The sequence below is a fragment of the Chroicocephalus ridibundus genome, chromosome 5, assembly GCF_963924245.1.
Source record: "Chroicocephalus ridibundus chromosome 5, bChrRid1.1, whole genome shotgun sequence".
Lineage (NCBI taxonomy): Eukaryota > Metazoa > Chordata > Aves > Charadriiformes > Laridae > Chroicocephalus > Chroicocephalus ridibundus.
The window spans coordinates 1,259,499-1,280,182 of record NC_086288.1 but is presented as its reverse complement, the minus strand read 5'-3'; the positions used below and the strand labels follow the sequence as shown (position 1 = coordinate 1,280,182).

General features: G+C 60.1%; 1 protein-coding gene across 3 annotated transcripts; it reads right to left on the bottom strand.

Annotated features, from left to right (window-relative positions):
• Nucleotides 1–206: 206 nt before the first annotated feature.
• PRDM8 (PR/SET domain 8) lies at nucleotides 207–18,733 on the bottom strand. 3 transcript variants are annotated; one of them, XM_063336750.1, is made up of 9 exons: nucleotides 18,455–18,733; nucleotides 17,446–17,664; nucleotides 13,839–14,045; nucleotides 12,698–12,832; nucleotides 11,579–11,920; nucleotides 9,997–10,149; nucleotides 3,394–3,614; nucleotides 2,610–2,841; nucleotides 207–2,375 (listed from the first exon to the last, which is right to left on the bottom strand). In XM_063336750.1, exons 7-9 carry the CDS (start codon nucleotides 3,610–3,612, stop codon nucleotides 946–948), a joined length of 1,881 nt encoding a protein of 626 aa, XP_063192820.1. In that variant the 5' UTR covers nucleotides 3,613–3,614; nucleotides 9,997–10,149; nucleotides 11,579–11,920; nucleotides 12,698–12,832; nucleotides 13,839–14,045; nucleotides 17,446–17,664; nucleotides 18,455–18,733; the 3' UTR covers nucleotides 207–945. The 3 variants fall into 3 exon arrangements, with proteins under 3 accessions (XP_063192820.1, XP_063192819.1, XP_063192818.1); XM_063336749.1 differs by lacking the exon at nucleotides 18,455–18,733 and adding an exon at nucleotides 17,973–18,276; XM_063336748.1 differs by lacking the exons at nucleotides 9,997–10,149; nucleotides 11,579–11,920; nucleotides 12,698–12,832; ... (1 more) ...; nucleotides 17,446–17,664; nucleotides 18,455–18,733 and adding an exon at nucleotides 5,106–5,372.
• Between the last annotated feature and the right edge of the window lie 1,951 nt (nucleotides 18,734–20,684).

The window sequence follows — 20,684 nt, the reverse complement described above, 5'->3', positions numbered from 1 at the left end:
ACCAAAGATGAGCAGCGGGAAGGCCGGATGGATGTGAGAGGCCGACGGAAGGAAGGGGAGAAGGGAAGGAGAGCGGAGGGGAGAGGCGGGGGGGTCCCCCCTTCCCCCGCCTGGCCGGGGTCGCCGCTGCCGCCCCGCTCCCCACCGCCCCCCCCCCACCCCGGCATCGATTAACGTCACGGTGCTTTGAAGAAAATAAAGTCATTTATTGTCAAAGCATCCAACATACCCAGATAAACTATAAAGTTTAATAAATCTTTTCGAGAGGGGGGAGAGGGAAAAAAAAAAACAAAAACAAAACCAAAACAAACAAACAAAAAAAAAAACCCGAACGGAAAAGGAAAGGTAACACGGAACTACCGAGACTCCATTTCACGGGCACCAAGTGACACTCTGTGGTCCAAGGGACACGGGCGGCGGGGGCCGGGCGGGCGGGGGGCGCCCGGTGCATGCAGGACCCCGGCCCGCCCCCCCGCCGGCCCCGCCGCGCTCCTCCCCGCCTTTAGCTTTATATCTAAAATAAAAATTTACCCTGACATATAATTATTATTACATCTAAACCATAAGTGCTTAATAATTTAAGTAGAAACGTATGACAAATGCATCAATATGTTGCAATATATGACATTTTAAAAAATGTATTTTTTAAGTCATTTTTTTTCTTTCCTTTTTTTTTTTTTCTTTTCCCCGGTGCTTTTATTCTTTTTTTTTCTTTTCTTTATTCTCTTTTTTCTTCCTTCTTTTTTCCTTTTTTTTTTCCCTTCTTCTTCATCTCCTCTTCTCCCCTGCTGCCCTCCCCGCCCCTCCCCGCAAAGTGAAAATGCGTGCATCGAAAGGAAAGGGAAGAGAAGCGGCGAGCGGCGGCTGCCCTCCGCGGGGGGTCCCGGGGGGGGGGGGTGGGGGGGTGCGTGAGGTGAGGTGGGGGGTTGTGGGGGGGCGTCCCCGCTAGTTGTGGGAGGTCATGTGGCGGGAGAGGTGGTGGCGCTCGCGGAAGGACTCGTTGCAGATGGGGCACTTGAGCTTCTCCTCGCGGCGGCGCTTGACCAGCGGCTCCAGCGCGTACTCCTTCTTGTGGTGGGAGCGCATGTGGTAGACCAGGTCCGAGGTCATGCGGAAGGAGGCGTTGCACTTGGCGCACCAGTTCTGGGCCGGCAGGCACAGCGAGGTGAACGACGGCGGCAGCAGCGTCAGCGCCGACGGCAGCTGCAGCTGCAGCGGCCCCGCCGCCGCCGCCGCCACCGCCGCCGCCGCCGAGCTCTTGGGCCAGAAGGCGGTGGCGTAGAGGAAGGGGCTCTGCTTGGGCAGCCCCCCGCCGCCGCCCCCCCCGCCGCCGCCGCCGCCCCCGCCGCCCGCCGCCTCCCCGCCGCCCGGCAGCTTGACGGCCAGCGCTTCGGCGGCGTAGAGGCGGGCGGGGGCGGTGGCGGCGGCGGCGCCGTCGGGGCAGGGCTCGCCCAGCCCGCCCAGCTTCTGGCCCAGCACCAGCGGCGGGACGTGGGGGAAGGAGCGGGCGGGCTGGGAGAAGGCGCTTTTCCGCTCCTCCGCCCCGCCGCCCGGCCCGCCGGGGCCGCCCCCCCCGAGCTGCGGCACGCTGGTGAAGGCGCTGCCCCTCGCCGGGCTACCCCCCTCCAGCCGGGCCGACAGCGGGCCCCCGGGGCCGCCGCGGGGGCACAGCCCCGGCTCCCCGCCGCCCGCCCCCGGTGCGGCGGGCGAGGCGCGCTCCTGGCCCTCCTCGGGGCCGCCGCCGTCGGGCTCGGGGCCGCGGGCCGCCTTCTTCACCTCCACGAAGGCGCTGCGCTTGGCCTCCCCCGTCTCCGGGCTGGGGGGAGCGAAGAGGCGGCCGCCCTCCTCCAAGCCGCAGTAGGAACCGGGCGCCCGGTACTGCTGCTGCGGGGCGCACACCGGCTCCTCCTTGGGGGCGGCGGGCAGCCCCGGCCGCTCCGCCGGGAAGCGGCCCCGCGCCGCCGCCCCCCCGGCGCCCCGCTCCTCCTCCTCGGGGTACCGCCGCTTGGCCTTGCCGGCTCCCCCCTCGGGGCCGCCCTCGGCGGGCGCCGGCCGTCCCGGGGACCCGCCGTGGCCGCCGCGGGAGTTTTCCAGCTCCCGCGCCAGGTTGTGGAAGTCCGTGGAGGGCTTGGTGCTGGCGGCGGGGCTGCCCCCCTCAGCCCCGGCGAAGGGGTGGTGGAGCGGCCCGCCGGGCTTGCAGTACTTGCCGGGCTCCTGCTCCTTGCCCACGCCGTCCTTGCCGCCGGGGGCCTCGGCGGCGGGGCCGCTGTCGGGGCCGTGCAGCCGCTTGGGGCAGCGGAACCGGAGGTGGGCGGCGAAGGGCAGCTCGAACTGGAAGCGCTGGCTGCACTCGGGGCAGGCGAAGGGCGGCGAGCCTGCGGCCGGGGACACGCACCGGCGGGAGGGGGATGGGGGGGGGACACACACAGAGACGGGGACACCGGTCAGCCGGGGCCGGCGGCGGGGCTCCCCCGGGGGACGAAGGAAAAGGGGCGGGGGGTCTCGCCGCCGGACGCCTCCCCCCACCCACCCCGCAGGCCGGGGGTGCCCGCCCCGCCGCCCCCCTCCACCCCCGGGGTCCCGCGGGGCCGGGGGCGCGGGGCACCCACCGTTGGTGCGGGCGGGGGCCCGGGCGGGGCCGAGCAGCAGCAGCTCCGTCAGCTCCTTGCCGTACCACACCAGCAGCTCCTCGTCCTTGGCGATGCGGCGCAGGGAGCGGTAGAAGAGCTGCCCGCTCTTGATGTAGGCCTCCAGGTTCTGCTCCTCCCGCTCCCGCGCCGACTGCACCAGCCGCAGCCACATCAGCCCCTCCGACGAGCCGTTGGCCGCCGACGTGTCCACCTGCCGACCCCGCTTTCGTTAACGCGCACGGACAGACGGACCGACCGACGGACCGGAGGGGGCCGGGCAGCTGGCAGGAGCGGCGGGGGAGCGGCTCTGCCCTCGCCGGCGGCGGGGAGAGGCATCCCGGCGGCAGGGAAAAGAATCCCGGCAGCACGGAAGGCATCCCTGCCCGGCGGGGGGAAAGCATCCCGGCCCGGCAGGGGGAAAACATGCCGGCCCGGCGGCAGGGAAAAGAATCCCGGCGGCGGGGAAAAGCTTCCCGGCAGCACCGAAAGCATCCCTGCCCGGCGGCGGGAAAGCATCCCGGCGGCGGGGAAAAGCATCCCTGCCCGGCGACGGGAAAGCATCCCGGCGGCGAGGAAAAGCATCCCGGCAGCACCGAAAGCATCCCTGCCCGGCGACGGGAAAGCATCCCGGCGACGGGGAAAAGTATCCCGGCCCGGCGGGGCTGCGCTCAGGCACCGGCCGTCGGGGCGAGCGGCGGCGGCGGCGGGCCGGCTCCCCGGCTGCGGGGCGAGCGGTTTTGCCCGTCAGGCGAGCGGCTCTTACCCGGAATATGTAGGGGACGGTACGCTTGTCGGTGGACTTGAGGGCGATGAAGGCGATGCTGTCGTACAGGGACGTGTGGCTCAGGACGCAGGGGCCGAAAATGGCATTTTCCGGAATGTCGCAGGTGGTGTAAACGCTGGTGAAAATGTCAGTCAAGCACTGCTGGACAGTCTTGGCGTCCCCGTCCCATATTCCCCTCTGGACGCCGGCGTCCTCCATGCCTGCGGGCGGGGAGAGGGGCAGAGCGGAGCCGTTACAGCGCGGCGCGGAGATGCGGCCGCGACACACCGCGGAAAACAAAATACAATTTTTAAAAAATATATTTATCAACAAAAAAAAAAATTAAAAAAAATAAAAAAAAAAAAAATAAGAGGCAGGCGAGCACTTTCGCCGGTCTGGAAAAGAATAAAGGCGGCGAGGAGCGCGGCGAGCGGGCGGCGAGGTGCGGGGAAGCTGTCGCGATGATTTATTTATCAGCGAGCGCGGTGGGAGCCGGCTCCGGGCAGCGGCCGGGTACCGGGGTGGGAAAAGCCAGCGGCCGGAGCCGGGCACGGGCAGGAGCCGGACGAAAAGGGGCCGCCGACCGCGGGCCCCCGTCCGGGGCGGGGAGCGGGGCCACCGGTGCGTCCCCCCCCGGGCTCCGGGGCCCCTGCGAGAGAGGAGCCGGGCCGGTCTGCGGGCTGTGACAGAGGAGCAGAGCGAATGGGTTTCAAGTGGCTTGTCATTGTCGCTGATTGCATGTCAGCTCACCTCCCGCTCCGCTCGACAAGAGGGAACGTATGTCTGCTCATTACCATAATCCAGCACTTTCCCTCCGAGACTTTAATTAAAAGCAGCAAGCAGAGGTAATTATTTTTACCTCGACACGCTTATTTATGGAGGAGGGTGAGACCCGGCTGCCGCGCCGTGCGAGGGGACGGATGCGGCGGAGGCGCAGCGGGACGGCGGCCGCCGGGGCCGGGCCGGGCCGGGCTGCGGGTGCCCCGGCCCCTTCCCCCCCGCTCTGTGCGAGGCTGCCGGCCCCCCACCCCATCTGCCATCGAAATCATCCAGCCGGGGGGCGCTCGGGAATAAATCCGCCTTTCTCTGGGCGCGCCGGTCGACACCCGAAGCCGCTCGCACCGGGCACGGCGCCGCCGAGCCGCCTTCCCCCCCCCCCAACCACCACCGCCGCCGCTTTCGGGAGACAAGCGGGTCCCCGCCGCCCCCGGGAACTTCGCCCCGCGGAGCGGCGGCGGGGGACCCGGCGCCCCCCCCGGGAACGGGCCCCGCGGGGAGGGCGCCTTCACCGCCTCCCCGCCGCCCTCCCCGTTCCGGCGCTGCCCGGCGCATCCCTTTCCCGAAGGGATTATTTCGCCAAACGAAACAAACGGCGGCGAACAGCCCTCGCCAAACTTTCCACCCGCCCTCGGCGGGCTCCGCGCGGCTCCCCACGTCCCCGCATCCCCCCACCTCCCCGCGTCCTCCCCGGCCCCGCGGCGCTGCCTCCCCCCGGCCGCCCTTTGTCCGGGCCGGGCGGCGCCGGGGCCGCTCCCGGAGCCTCCGCCGCCGGGCACCGCATCCCGGGCAGGGCCGCCGCGCCGCGGCCCCCCGCCACGGCCATCTCCCGGCATTGTTCCCTCCTCCGGGGTGTCCCCCCCGGCGCGGCGCGGCTCCCCCCGCCCCGGCGGCGGAGGCGCCGGGGGATGGCGGGGCCCCTCCGCCGTACTCACCAGGGAGAGGGGGAATATAATCCTGGCCCCGACAAGTGGCACAAAGCCGGGCTCCTGGCTCCGCTGCCCCCGGCGCTATTGTATCAGTGCCGCCCCATGGCCGGGGAGGCGGCGGGCCGGGGGCCGGGGCGCGGGCGGCGGCGGGGAGCGGGCGGGCGAGGCGGGGAGGGAGGCGAGCGGTGCAGATGGACCCGATGCAGTGAGTGACTGGCACACAGACACACACTTTTTGTTTGCTGCACATAATCTGCCCAATGACGCGTGACAGCCCACGTCCCCTCCCTTTAACCCCTTCGGGGGCTGCCCGTTCGCCGCCTGCCCGCCCGCACGCCCCTCACCTGGCTCCGCCGCCACCGGCCACCTGCGGGGATGCGGAAGCCGTGGCGGGGGGGGGGGGGGGGGACGGGCCGCATCCCCCCCACCGACCCTCTCCGTGGGGGTTTGGGGTCCGCCGCTCCGGCCCGGCCTGGCAGGGGGTGCGGGGCGGGGAGCCGGGGGTGGGGGGCCGACGGCCGCTCCGCCCGGGATCGTCCCTCTCTGCCCTCTCACCTGCCGGGATAAAGGCAAGAAAGGATGCGGGGTGGGGGGAATTAAACGCCCGCCTTGCTCCCCACCTTTCCCCCAGAGCCGGCCGTTCGGGGCTGCCCGAGACGGAGAAGGCGCTCGGCGGAGCCCCGACGGTGCGGTCGGACGGCGGGAGCGGGGAGCCCCGACGGAGCCTTCCCCGGGAAAGGCGAGCCGCGACCGGGCTGCCCCTGCCCGCCGCGGACCCATCCGCTCCCGGGGCTCGCATCCCCCCGCACACGCGGGGCTCCTCTATTTACGGCCACGCAGATTCGGTAAGCGAAAGCGTCCGCAGATGCTCTGTGCCAAAACAAGGTTTTTACCGCACGGAAAAGTGTGTACCGGTTCCTCCCTTATCGCCGTCATTTCAGACAAAAAACAGATTAAAAAAAAAATAAATTAAAAATAGAATTTAAAGCCCCCTAAACTAAACAAAAGAAGAGACAAAGCGTTTTCCAGAGGCGAGCGGAGCGTTGTTTGCAATCAGAGAGTGGGCTGATGTTTGGCTTTCAAATTCACTTATCCTCTACATAATTACGATTTTCCTTGCATTAGGATTAAAGGCTGCATATAATATGCTTTCAACATTTATCTTATTAATTCGACTAAACACAGCGTCTCCTAAAACGGAGATTGTCATAACATTAAAAATATGGGAGTCTGTAAAAATTTGGATCTCAATTCCTGCTTCTAAGGGGATTTTTTTCCCCTTTTTCTGTTTTTTTTTTTTTTCTTCTTTATCCTTTTTAAAAAAAAAAAAATTGCTGCGGCTCTCGCTGTGTGATATAAATTGTCCGAATGACTGTCATTAGTAGGGGGGAAAGAAAACCTACGCGTTATTTTTATTCGCGAGAATTTTAAGGGACACCACGGTACATAAACTGTCTCGAAATTGCTTCGACATTATCTCAGCTACCGAAATTCCCCGACACTAAAAAGGACCGTAGCGGCATTTATGAGCATTTATTCAGCCTCGGATGCTACCGTAAAAGTGAATCCCAGGCAACGGCGTCGCCTCAGCCCCGCGGAACACCGCTTTGATGTCCGCGGACCCTTCCCGCTTAAGTTTACGCTCCCGAGAGCCGCGGCCGGGCAGCGTCCGCAGCGAACCCCGGCGCCCCGGAGAAGCCCGGGGCCGGGGCCGGGGCTCCGGGAAGCCCACCCCGCGCAGCGGGCGGGTACGAGCCCGCGGGCTGGCGAGGCAACCGCTCGCCCGGGCCGGGCGAAAAGCCGCACCGGGATTTTTTTTTTTGGAGGGGCGAGGAAACGGCGAAGGCGCGTCCGGGCCCGATCCGGATCCAGCCCCGCTGCGGGGCGAAGGGAGCCCGGCCCGGCCCCTCCAGCCCTGCGGGCCCTGCGCAGGCTGCCCGCCGCCTCCTGCGAGCCACGCACGAAACACCTCCTTAGAAATACCTTCATTCTTGCGGAAAACCTCCCGCGGAGAGCCGAGGGCGACCCGGGCCGAGGAGCTCCGGCCGCCTTCCCACGGAGCCCCGGCAGCCGGCTCCCAACGCCGGCCCCCCGCTGCTTCCAGACCCCCCAAAAAGCGCAGCCCCGGCCCCGCGGACCCCGCCGACGCCCCCCTCGATGGCACCGGCCCGGTACGGAGGTCCCCACCGACAACCGGCTGCCGGGGAAGGGGAGCCCCCAGCAGCGGTCAGGGCGGGAGCGGGACTGGGGCTCGGAGGGGCTGTGGGCAAAACCGAGCCCCACGGACACGCGGGGGCCAGTGTCCGTCCAGCCCCGGGGGGGCGGCCCTGGCTCTGCCGCCCCCTGCCTGGCACCCCAATGCAGGGAGAGGGCGGTGGCAGGGCAAGGGGCCAGCAAGGTGGTGACGCTTGGGCACCAATATCCCTTCACCTCTCAAAGAAGTGCCAGTTTTCTGCCCGTGATGAGTTACCATGGGGATGGCTGCAAAGGACGCAGGATCTGTCTCTCCGGGGATGTTGGGGCACCCTCCCGGCTGCACTGAGAACCCTTCTCTTTCCTGCCCGGATTTCAGCCAGGGAAGCAAGGGGGAAAGGTACCAGGTGAAGCTGTGCAACCCGTGCTCAGAAACACTCCCGCATCCCTCGGGAATCGCTGCCTCAAAGTTGTGACACGCACCAGGCCTGCGGATTGTACGGTTACTCCTCCGAGGAGACACATACACAGCCGAGAGTCAGCTCACAGGTGACTCCGCCATAAAGTCACCGGAGAAACAAAATCACCGAGAAAATATGCAAGTTCCCAGAAGCGCACAAGCTCAGCCATGATGGTTCAGGCGGTGCCGGGGGACCGGGGGGAGGAGGGACGAAGGGATGCCCGAAGACGCCTTGCTCCCGTCTCTGCCCGCTGCTGTCAGGGGCAAGGCTGGCCTGCTGTCCTCGGTGGGGGGCACACGAAGTGGAACGGAAAAGTGACTTGAAACGAAACGTGGAGCCACAAGCTTTCCTGGTGCCTGAAGAAACGCAGGCAGAACAGTTCCCTTCCCTGGAGACAAACACGGCAGCTAGGCCTCTGTAGTGGAAATAAATCGGGGCCTCAGCTGAATGACAAATCATCCCTCCTGCATTTAACTGTTACCAGGCTTGTGGACGGCACCCTGCCTCGGGAGGTCCTGCACCAGGGCGTCAGCATCACCACTGCGGACCACGCTGCAGAGCAGCAAACGGCAGCATGGCGAAGCAGTATTTCTCCCACCGGTAGCCCTTCCACCCAGGCATGGGGATCCTTCTGGGACCCCACAGCCAGGCCCTCGCTGGGGCCGAGGCACGCCGGCAAACCCTGTCCTATCTCGTTTCCAGCTCAGCTCCCAAACAAGCCCGTGGTCCCCGTCCCTTCCTATTTCCATCGACCCTTCAGCTGCATCCACTGATGCTTGCAGCGGCGCCGGGGACTCCCAGCTCAAGTCACTGCCACACTACAAAGCTGTAAAGCCCTTTTTGCCAGATGCCGGCTTTGGCTGTGGTTGTCCCCAAGAAGGCGCGAACCCTCCTGCTCCCCCAGGAGCCTCAGGCAGCCGCAGCATGACTCGGCGTCCCTTCCCTATCCGTTTTCTCACAGCTCAGAAATGCCATAAGCACCTTGGGTATTTCTTCAGCTCCTGGAGGCGCTTCAGCTTCCCCTGTACTTCTTTCCAAGCAAACGCAGAAACTAGTTAGAAATATTAATTTATATATTCACCAAAGCCTCACAGAAAATTTTTTATAACTGATGAAAAAACAGACCACTGAATGTAACATAGGGTGGCTGGTTAAATGGTTAATATATAGCCCCAAATCACTTTGACTTTCTATCTCAAAATTATCTTTTTAAACGACGGCTTTCTGTTTCTCCTCCTTACTTGACCTCATAAGAGCACCAAGGTTCAAAACTCGTAAAGCTTTCACCCAGCTTTAGCTTCCAGCAGCCTGATAGAGGACGTCATGGGCGATACAGGACGTGCAAGAGAGAGAAACGAAACAGGGAAACCCTTCTAGGGCAGCAATCTGCTTCTGCCTCCGGTACGCCCTGGAACCTTTCCATCCCTGTGTGCCACCACCAGTGTCCCACGCCGGGGCTGGAGCCACCCCACTGCACGGCCCTTGGGCATCCCCCCAGACGGTGCAGAAACCGAGACTCAGTGGCCACGATGCTGCAGCTGGCAGTGAGCACGGAGCCTCCGCGGGGGCGACGGAGGGACCTGCAGAGAGCTGCTCCCCAGGGGGGGTTTGGTCCCACGGTCCCCAGCCCGGGGGCAGCCCAGCGTGGGGTGCAGTGGAGTCCGGCAGGGCTGGGCTCCCTCTCCTCCTCTGGGCTTTACGGTGGGCAGCCCGACTGGGCTGTCTGGTGGCCACATGGCCCCAGTGCTGTCGGGTTTATGAGGACGTCACTCGAAACTCCCCACCAAGCCCCTGGGTGGCCGCAGTCTGGGTTACATGTGGACAAGCCTTGGCAGGAGCTGACTGCGCAGCGTATTCCCGTCAGGCGGATGATCCGCATCTGGGGATGGTCTTTCCCCTCCCCGTGCAGCCTGCGGGGCTGCGAAGGCCTCCACGCTCCAGCGAGTGATAGTCCCTAAAGTTTGCAGAGGTTTGCTAAACCCTGGCGGGGAGGGGGTGGGGAGAGCGGCGAAAGGACAGACAGACAGAGTGGGGGCGGTGGGGGGGGGGAGGAAAAAAAAGATGCAGAGGATTTCAGCTCCGGCTCTGCTACAGCGACTTGGTGTGGGGTGTGCGAAGGAGCCTGAAACTTAAAAAGATTTATTTTCTCCAGTCATAAATCTCATCCCGTTGTTCCTCTGACCAACCAAGCATGATAAAGTCCTTTTCCATAAAGTATTCAGTATTAAAGCCACAAAGCTCACCCAATCAGTAGCCATCTGCTTCTCCCATAACTGCTGCTCCAGAAGCAGGGAAAAGCAGCCAGAAGAGAAAGGGCACCACTGTTACGGCTCTGGGACAAATGAGGAGGCGCTGAATAGCAGTCGAAACCTTTAGTTTGCCTTGTATATCTGTATCTATAGAGACAGAGGAAGAAAGGAAGCATTATATTGATACAACAATTGTAAAACAAAAAAAGGAAGAGGCATCTAAAGGGCAATACAGCAGGCATCGGAGGGCCCCACGTAAAAGGGATGCTAACAGATTTATAGAAACCTTTAATTGCTTTTCAATTGAAAGATAAAGAGGCCGAGGAAAAACCCGGGAAGAGCGGCAAAGCGATCCGTGTCACCCTCCCGCATCGGCGCCCGCTCCCACGCAACCGCAGCCGTTCTTACTCCGACACCGGACCCCCGGTACCGACCCCGACCCCGACCCCCCCCCCCCCCAGCAAGGCATCCCGCCCGGCCCCGCCGCGCTGGACTTGACTTTCAGCCGGCTGGGAGGGAACAACCCCCGCCTCTGTCGTGTCCCCCCCGCCCCCCCCCCCCGGCCACTGGGAGCTGAACGCGTCTGAGCGACGCATCCCTGAAGCCACCGGTGCAACGGGCAGCGCCGGGACACCGGGTCCGGCGGGGGGGGGGCAGGACTTGACCCAGCGGATGTCTCCCGGCGTGGATAACTCCCCTCCCCCCCCCCCCCCGGCTTAATTGCAGACATGAAAAGCAGCGGTGCGGGTTATAGTTGGGGGGGGGTGGGTGTGTGGAAGCCGGTCCCGAAGAAGCCGGGGGGGGGGGGGGGGGGGGGCAGGCTGGCGGGCGATTCGCCGAGGGGGCGGCACAAGCCCAGGCAGGGCAGCACCCCCAGGCCCCGGCGGAGCACGGCGCCCCCCCCGCCCCTTCCTGTGCCCCGCCGGGTAATGAGAGGGTTAATGAGCGAGCGAAGGGTTCGGCCGAAAATTCCCAGCGCATCACGCCCATGGCCTCGTCCCCCCCACACCCCCCCCCGGGGGCATCTCCCCTGGCACCGGGGGGACCCGCACCCCCGGAGCGGCGGCGCGGGGCGAGGGGGGAATCACCGCCCGCCCCAACGGCGTTTGTCGGGATGATTCCCGGGATGAGGATCGCTCCCCCCGGCTCTGCCGCGGCGGGGGGGGTTGGTGGTGGTGTAAGGGGGGAGCCCCGAGGAGTTTGGAGGAGTTCGGGGGGCGGCTCGGAGCGCCGGGTGCCTCCCCCGGCTCCCCGCCCCGGCAGGGGCGGCCGCTGCGCAGGACGAGTGCCGCCTTCCCTCCGATGGAGGGCAGGAGAGGAAAGACCAAGCCGGAGATGATGCCGGCGGCCAGAGCCAGGTCCCGGGCACCTGCCCGCAGCAGACCCGGCTCCCGGTGGGTGCTCGGGCCCCCCATCCCCGCCGGCAGCAGCGGGGAGCCGGGGGGGGGGGCTGCAGGGACAGCCGGGGCCGGCGCTGGAGGCAGGGGAAAAAGGGTGGGTTGGGGTTGGTGGGTTTTGGGGGTTTTTTTGGTCCCCTGGCACGCGAGGGAAACCAGCAGAAACGTGATTTACGCACCGATTAAAAACGTGGCCGACGAGCGGGAGACATGGATGCATCACCCTCCCTCATGCGGGTTTTGTTTGTCCCTCGCAAAACTGCGAGCGAGATTGAATGCTGTGCCGGAGGCTTAAGTTCCGCCGTGGCTTTTCCCAAGCACTATCGTGTCCAGCAGCACTGTATTATGTCAAAAATCTGGCATGGCAGGCAGCGGCACATCTGCTAGGTGTGGATGACATTCATTAGCCAAGGTTCTCTGCTAAACGGCCTGCCAGAGTCTCAGCAGCGATGCCCAATGCCAATCACTCGTCGGCTGCCAGCTCAAAGGCAATCCTGCTGCAAGGATGGCTTCTTTCCATGCTGGCAGGAGAAACAGAGGAAACAATGCATTTAGATGTTTGGGATGTGAGCAAGGTTGCACATGGGAGCAGCAAGCAGATGTAGCAGAAGAGGAGATGAAGTTGTGAAGTGTCATTTAATAATTGCGGCACACGGGAGATGTACTGGCAAGTCGAGGCTTAGGAAGGGAAAGCGTTAACCCCTCACCAAAGCACGGGGCGGACAGCGGTGGGTGCTTTTTGAAGGGAAAGGTGATGAGACTGACCCAGCAAACGGCCTGTTTGTGCCCATAATGGCTACCCGGCGTCTTCAGCACGGGGAAACTGCAGGTCAAGCCAGCCTGGAGAGTGGCTCAGGGCCCTGGACGCGTCGGCGTCACACCTCTTGGCATCCAGAAGCGCAGGTTTGAGATCAAACAGTGAAGCAGCCAGGGTAGGCTTCGAGATTTTTGGAAATAAACCCAAGCAACTTTGAAGCACTTTTCCTGCGTGTCAGCTCTTCTACACCCCACGCAAGGGGAGGCAGGGCGGGCCTGCGACCCCCACCTCTCCCTGCCTGGGTGCCCCCTCCTGCCCACCCCCCCCCAGGCGGCACCCGCTGCCTGCGCAGGGCAACCCGCCGCGGTGACCCGCTCCAGAGCCGCCCCGGCTCAGGCTCTCCCTCCTCTCCGGAGGTCTACCCGCTGCAATCCGGACAGCCTCCCCGCTGATGACTTAGTGGGCTCAGCGCTGGTTTTGACATTTTGGTTCGCAGCCTAAAAAAGGGCAGCTGCGCAGCCGGGGCTGGCTGGGCACTCACCGCGCTTTCCTCGCAGCGACGCCGAGGCCAGAGGCGGAGGGAAGGGGCACCTGCTCGGCACCGCTGCCACCCTCTCTCTCCGGGAAAAGAGGCTCCGCTGCCCTTTGCTCATAGGTCCTGCAAAGTTTCTTGTTCCTACAAAGGAATTAAAACACCTTGGGGTGAGACGGGTGTAAAGATGCTTGTCTTCCCCTCTTATTGCTTTCATGAAATTGCGGCCACCTAATGGGGTTGGAATTCGAGCCAGCATTTGGTTTTCAGCAGACGCAGGGAGCAACCTCAAATAGGTGCTCAATGAAAGCTTCCCTCATCCCTCTGCCTGCTGCCTTCCCTCAGCTTCCGCTCCTGCTGCTATTTCTGTTTACATCCATTCACTTAAGTAGTGGCTCATGAAATGTGTAAAACGCTACCTACACACCAGAGCACGCAGCCCTCGCCTCACTGATGAATTCCTGTGACGGTTTCAGTGGCTTAAATCTTCCGCTACCTTTGCTCGCGCTGTGGAGGGCCGCTGGTATCTCCCAGCGCCTTTCCTACTTCTTGCAGCCAGTCAAGGAATTCTGGGCTCCCCCCCCCGGTGCTGGCCTCTCTGCCATTACCTGTGCTATTAAATCTCCACCCACACCTTTCGGCAGCCCCCCAACAGCCCCACGTCCCTGCTTCCGCCACAGGCCGGCCCCCTGCAGGGTGGTGTGCCCGTCTCTAACGCCACACACGCTGTGCCCAAGGCTTACCGGGCAACTCTTCCCCTAGCCCGTGGTTGGGGCTCCCCCAGTTTCCCCCGCCCAGCCACCTGCAAGCCCTCGTCCTTTTAGCCTCCTGCTCCCCCCGCCCTGGGAAGTCACTCCGCTCCGGCCGTATTCCGGGTCCAGCCTTATCCACCTTCTGTTTCTGCACCGGGTTTCTCTTAGTTCATCGTCCTCAACCAACTAAAGCGTCTGCAACTCGTAAGGTATTTCCCCCATTTCCCGCTTTTCATGGTGTAACCCTTGCTGTGCCCCACCAGCATGCTTCCGGCACAGGCTGCGCGAATCCCCTAAGGAACCACCCTCGGCTGCTGGAAACGGGTGTGTTTTAAGAGCAGGAACCAAACCAAGAAGTAGAGATGCGATGCTTCTCCCCCCACCTCCCAACATCGTACCTTTGGTTAATTACAGGAGTATAATCCCATTCGATCTTCCGCGGTGCTTAAACTCCAGCCTGCGGAGTGTTCCCGGGGCAGCGGTTCACGCGGAGGAGTCAGAAGAGGGGAAGGGGAGAGCGGGGCACTGCTCCCGAGGGGAGCATCCCTGCGCAGGATCCGGCGGTCCCATTCCCATCAGCTCTGCCGGTGCAGTAATCATTAGGGCTGTCAGCACAGCAGGCGAAAAAAACCAAACGTATTTCAAAAACTCTTGTCAAAACAAAAGCCTGATTTTATTTTTTAATGCCGGTTGGACTCGATGGACATCGCGTTTGAAACCATACTTCATTTTATTTTTTCAAGGTGTTTCTCACACGACTCATTAAAATTGTGTTCGTTGTCACTATTCCCAGCCAACTATGTGGGAGAGAACAGAGTTATTGCTGCTCTTACCATGAGGGCTCTGTGCAGAAAAGCGCTCACGCACGTGTTCCCTTCGCTCTCAAAGGATTTTAAGCATATACTTAAATTTAAGCCTAAGTACTTTTTGGAAGAGGGAACGTCTCTCAGAACTGGGACTGGATTCAAAATCTGTACGTCCACAGAGCTCTGCCTCTTAACTCCTCGCTCGAAGCACTCGAACATCTCCTGCCTCAGCCGCACGAAACCGTGTCACGCCGTTTGATGCATTTCTTGGCACGTGCGCGCTCTAATCCACAATACCCCCGTTCCTTCCCCCTTTTTTTAGTTTGCTTTTCTTTGGGTGCAGTGTATTATGTTTTCCTGTATGTACTACTACATACTGCTTGCACAATGTTTTGCGTGATCTAATATTCTTTGTTCAAAACTGCAAAAAAATCTAAATAAAGACTATAGTGTGTCGCATCAGTATAGGCATCAGCTAACGTTTTCCATGGCATATGGTACTTCAGAAGCCATATGTACCACTGTTTAGTGATTCTGGCAAAGAGGCACAGAATGGTGAAATCCAACTGCCAGGATTTCTGAAAACAAATATGTAAATGCTCCAGTGCTTTTGTTATTCATAACATACCTCTAACACAGCACATACAATATGCTGTTCATTCTGTAACTGGTATACTCAACTATATTTGCTTCACTTCTCATTTTAAAAGATTTTTTTTTTCCCTTCTATGTATGATTCCTCCATCCTTTCTGTCACAATCATTTTAAATTGCAGTTTAGAAAAAGGCATTTAATCTATTTTAAAGGATGCATTTTGGGGGGCGGGGGGGATCGTGTATCTACGCGAGGGTCTCATGTCAGAACAAAGACAGACATTATTCCAGCAGCCCGAGAACGCCCGTTACAACTCGAGGAAGGGAACCGCCTGGAACAAGATGGGTTGTGCGGGGTGAAGTCTGCTCAGCCAGGAATAACCTCCTGGGGAAAACCGGCCGGTTGTCCCTGCTCGCGGGCTGATGCGGAGCGAGTGGGCTGCGCAAACCCTTTGGGAATACGCTCCAGGAAACAATAGTTGTGAAGGAAACGGACGATTTCAGACGCGTGGTTAGAGGTAGACGGCAGCTGCCGAGCCCTGACCTGGGCTGGGTCCCGGCAAGCCCAGGCTCCATCGCTGCCGAGGAACAAAGAGATGCTCCACGGCCGGGGGTTTGTCCCCAGCAGGGCCGGCAGCACCCACACGAGCGTCTTCTGCGCGGCAGCCGGAGGCATCAGGGCAGCGCTGAGCTTCGCCATCTCTCTCTCATTTGGGTTGGCGTAACTTGCCCGGAGTCCGTCCCGGCGCTCACGTGGAGCATCCCCCCACCAGTACAGGCTCTTCAGACCCCACGGCCAAGGCAGGAGCCCTCCTTCCCCAGCCAGCACAGGCAGGTGAACAGGAATCAACACCTGATCCCCATTAACCATCTCCGGCATCACGGTGCTCCTCATCCCCAGAGCCCCTGTCCTCTTTGCCCAAGATTTTGCTGTGATGAAGTATTTCAAAATGTTCCTATTTAACACTCAGCATCACTATTCACAACAAACATTTTTTACAGTCCCCTGTCGCCTCCACTGCCTCTGTCTTTCGGTTTATCAGCGCACACGGGGACTGAAATTACAGGAGTGATCAAACACGTTCGCAAGTTGTTCTGCAGCTCTCTCCTGCCTCCTCTGAAGCTGTAAATCCCTGCCGCAGCCAGCCCTCGGCACCCGGCAGCTCCGGGCAGCACCAGCCAACCGGGCACACCTCCCGAGGGGAAAAATAGTAATGCCTCGGAGAAACACTTGCCTTTTCTGCCACCCCTTTTGTTATTTCCATTGTTAAAGCCAAACAGCAAAACAATGCCCCCCCCCCCCACCTTTGCAGCAACACGTATTCACTCTACAAGGTCTTGAAAATTTTTTGCCATCTCAGACACAACATCATCCGAGACACATGGATGCCTTTCTCCCAAGAGGCCGAGCTCTGCCTTTCCTTTCGGTGCCAGCCTCGCGCTACAGCATCCCATTTCAGCAAGCACAGCCGCCCTCCCCGGGACGTCGTGCCCACCACAGTTGCTGCTAAACCTTCTTCCTACGCGCACAACGGACATGCTCATCACCCAAAATCTCCCGCCGAGTCCCCGCTGTATTATCCTGCGCCGCAAATTGGCTGGGTGCCCAAGCAATTCCTTTTTGGCATGATTTCCGCCCCCCCCACCCCCCCAGTGTTAACCACTTTCCTCCTTTTAAGTTAGAAGGAACTCTGGTACAAAGCTTAAGGTAGAGCTCCCTGTGCAGCCAGGTCTTGCACCTCTAAACTCTCACTTTTTTTTTTATCTATTTTATCGCAGAAGAAAACCTTAAAATTAGCTTTTACATTTTCCTACTTTCACAGATCCTTAAGCCTGAACGTGTTTGGTTTTTTTTTTTTTTCCCTATTCAGTTCTAGCCAGCAGGTAATAAAAAGTCACAATAAAAATTTTTGCCTTTGAGCGTAAGAAGGGCCTGCATTAGGAAAAAAGAGACAATTACAAAGCGCAAAGTGGCAAAAAGCTCCTAAGGAGCCAAAAAAATAAAAGAACAACCAAACATGCAGCCTGGCTATCAAAAAAAGGCACATTTTTTCCCTTGCTGCTGCGCAAACCAGCAACGCAGCATATTTTGAAAGATAAGAAGTCTGCGACGAGAGGAAAAAACCCAACAGCCCGACCCAGCCGAAGGGCTAGAGGTGCAGCCGGCGCTGAGGAAGCCATCGGGACAAGGCCGGGGTCCGCGCTGTGCTGCGGGGCCGTGCCCGGCTGCCGCAGGGGAGGCAGGAACACGAGGAGCCCCGCGTCCCGCCACTGCCTGGCGAGAGGCTGCACTAATCCTGCAGCCCCACGGCAAGACAAACTGCACAAAGGCAAGGGAGCCAAAAAAAAAAAAAAAAGAAGAAAGAAAAAAGGAGCAGCGCGTTGATTGAGCTGGTTCACGTGCGCTGGCGTTTACGGCTGAGCAAAGGTCAGTCTTGTATTACCTCCTGTGAACCCCTCCTGAATGAGCAGGCTGGTGATTTAATGGGCTAAGAAGGAAGATTTATCGACATACCACGGGTTGCTGGCCCTAACTTTTAACCCACTGGCAGAGGCTTTATTTTTTGTTAAGGGGGGGGCTATACACACAATAGTTGCTTCCTTACCTTACCAGTAAATGTGATCTCACCCCACAGAGCTTGCTGCTGCTGCTGCCTATCAGACAACAGACTATTTGTTTTTTCTTCAAGCACAAAATTTAGCAGAAAGCTTCCTCACTTGAAAGCGTCTGTACAGTCGAGGGCATGGAGGGGAGGGGAAAGGCTGGGAGGAGGGTCATGGAGCTGCTGGCACATCCGCCTTGTTTGCTTCATCGCATCTGGGACCTGAAGATCAGAGGAAACGTGAAGAACACGGCAGGTGCTCCCTTCCTCCACAGGCACCCTCCTCCTTCAGCCAGCGGAGCACCCCACGGCCCGTGGCAAGGCACATGCCTCCAGAGGGCGATTCAGAGCTCAAATCTTCCAACTCCACATCCCCACCACCGAAGCTGGCCTGTTTACCGGGGAGATGAGTCCTCAGGTGGGATATAACCCCCTCCACAGACCCGCTCCCTCTCCTGACTCACCATCCTTCAGCGTGCAGCAGCAGCGGCTTGAAACGGGAAGAGCAATCCAAGCAGTTCTGTACTTACCAGACACACAGCCTCGCATCCCTTCTCCCAGCAGTTGTCACCAAGGTCCTCATCTCTACGCTTCTGGTCCCTCCATCCGGAGCATCGCCTCTGGCTGGCTGGATGTCGACTACCAGGTTATTTTTTCCCCCCTGTTATTCCTAGGAGGTTCCTATGAACCCCGCTGTATCCAGCACACTTCTGTTTTACAAGATCCAGCTCAATTTTGAAACCCCCCTTAGACCCCTGAGCTTTCACTGGCAGCGCAAAGGGAGCTCTGCGCCCTGTTTTTACACTTAACGTTCTTGCACGCTTCCCACTTGTTTCTACCTTTTTCTGTTCCTGTTGCGAACCAAACTCCCCACGGTGCTGGATGGGAGCACAGGGGAACCGAATTCACCCCCCCCACCCCCCCTTTCCTTCCTGCTGTCTCAGGCAAATCACACAAAAGCCATCCTCTGCTTCCTTCTCCCTGTCGTACAAGAGGGGTGAGACCTTCTTACCCGGCAGAAGCACCTTCCTCGCCTCTTTGGGGCGCTTACGCACCCAAACCCCTTCGGCTGCAGCGAGCGTGGCTGGGAAGGGGATTCCCAGGATGTGCTCCTGCGGAACGGATGAATAATTTCTCTTCTGCAGCGAGTGCCAGCGCTCGCTCGTCGCCAGTTGGCAGAGGGTCCCGCTTCCTTTTCTGAGGAACGCTTTGCATCCACCTTTCTCCCCGCCGAGGGGTGCCCCGGAGGCTGGCGCGAGCCCTTCGGAGCAGGCAGGAGCTGTGGGCTCAGGGAAGGAGGGTGAATCCGGCGAGGAGGAGACGGTTCCTGCTTCAGGTGCTCCTTTGAGCTGACGGGGAGCAGCTGGCACATCTCCCTCCCTCACCTGAGGGTTCCCATGGGAACACAGAAGGGCTTTGTACCAGCAAATTTTGGAACAGGCACGCCTGTGAAAAACTTCTGATATAATATTTGAGTCCTCAGATGTTCAACCATTTGCACATACTGCGCGAATGCCTTATTTGCATCGGATTTGTATTTGTTGGTATTCACATTCACAGGAGCAGGCATACATTAGATGAACGGCATGACAGTTTATGGGGATCGGCTGTGCCATAGCCCCAGCTTGGGGCTCCGGCTGCGCTCCGCACCCCACGGCACACCGCAGCCCCTCCTGAGCCCCCCCCCAGGAGGGCCAGGCACGGCCACCAAGCGCCAGGGTGGCTGGGACCAGGTGACAGACCTGGAAACGGCCACAGCAAGCCCCGGGCCTGGTGGACCACGCGGTTTATCAGGCTGTACTAACTTTTCCAAACAGAGAAGCTTAAGGACGATTAGGAGCTACTGGCCAGAATTGCTTCGCCCACATTTCCAAAGGTGAAGTTAATTGAACTATTTGGATTTACTCTCTTGTATTTGCTTATATGACCTTATGTCACACTTCCTGCCCACATCTTTAGTCCCTACATAGGGACATCCAGCCATGAAACAACCCAACGAGGTGGTCCCTTCCCATCTCGCAACAGCATCCCTCCCTCCGTAAAATGGGAATAGTTATTATTCGCTCCCGGGTTTACCATGGCACCTGGGTGCTCTCGTCTGCTAGACAGCTGGAAACTGTCACTAGAGATGCTGTTCTCACAGAAGCGTTGCTAGGCTCAGTCAGATATTGTTTGTCAAGCAGATGGAAAACCTCAGAAGAACAGCACTGCAGCAACAGAAAGCTCATTTTCTGCTAGGAAATTTTTGTTATTGGGCAATGTTTTCGTCAGGTGACTTCACATCCCAGCGAGCCCACATGCCAGGACAGTCTAATAATGCTTTTGTTAACCTACTTCCAGTACTGAATCGCTGCAGTTTTACTTCCCAAGGCTGGCTAACAGCTCCAGCTGATTTTACGATCCCTGAACTCGGCAGTTGAGCACCTGAGAGCGGCAGAGACCAGGGCTCACCCCTCCGGTGACAGCCAAGGCTGTCCGGCTCCATCCCCCGGACAGCCTTCCTAGGGACAACCACCCTGTCCCTGAGCAGCCGCTCACACACGGCCTCTCCTCTGGCCTTTCAAACTCCAGTCCCCCCTCCTGGGCAGCACAGCTGGATTTCCCTTGGAAAATCCGCACCCCGGGAGCGGGCAGAGCTGGCAGAGCTGCCTGGGGAGCAGGATGCTGCACTTCCCCATGTGCAAGGACACGGAGGGACCAGCCTTCGGAGGACGCTCAAACAGCCCGAGCGAAGCCAGATCATTCTGGTGCCCGTGTCGGAGCCACCTGCACAGGTCAGTCAGCAGGGGACTTTGATTCTCGGCGAAAAGCTGATGTTTTTACCATGTTTGCTCCATCACAGCCACCGCTGTGCACGGCATTACAAGGGACTGAAGGGCTTCTCACTGGTTTGGAGACTTCCACGTGGCTGTCCACACTGCAACGCTGCTCCTCTTCCTTCTCCTTCCAGCTGTGCTGGCATGTATTCAGGGTACCCCCCTCCCCAACACAGCCATCATCCGCCGCCCCAGGGAGAGGTGCGGTAACCAGCCGAGAGCCAAATCCTGCACGGGAAACGTGTTTCTCTGAAATCTGTCTCAATCTTGCTGATGCAACCCAAAGGAAGTGGCTAACGCAAAGGAAGGGTGTACATCCCCAAATCTGTCTTTTACTGATTTTACGCTTACTCCGGTAACCGGCCAAATAAGATCATTTCAGCAGCCATTAATAGTTCTGCTATTAAAGCCACCAACCTACGCTCA

Excerpts from the sequence above, each read along its gene's own strand:
- PRDM8 (XM_063336748.1), bottom strand. The coding sequence starts at position 5,349 with ATGTGCAGCAAACAAAAAGTGTGTGTCTGTGTGCCAGTCACTCACTGC. Across the intron at positions 3,615-5,105 it reads TTATATTCCCCCTCTCCCTG|GCATGGAGGACGCCGGCGTC; the intron begins GTGAGTACGGCG and ends CCCCGCCCGCAG. Across the intron at positions 2,376-2,609 it reads GGCCCCCGCCCGCACCAACG|GCTCGCCGCCCTTCGCCTGC; the intron begins GTGGGTGCCCCG and ends CCCCGGCCGCAG.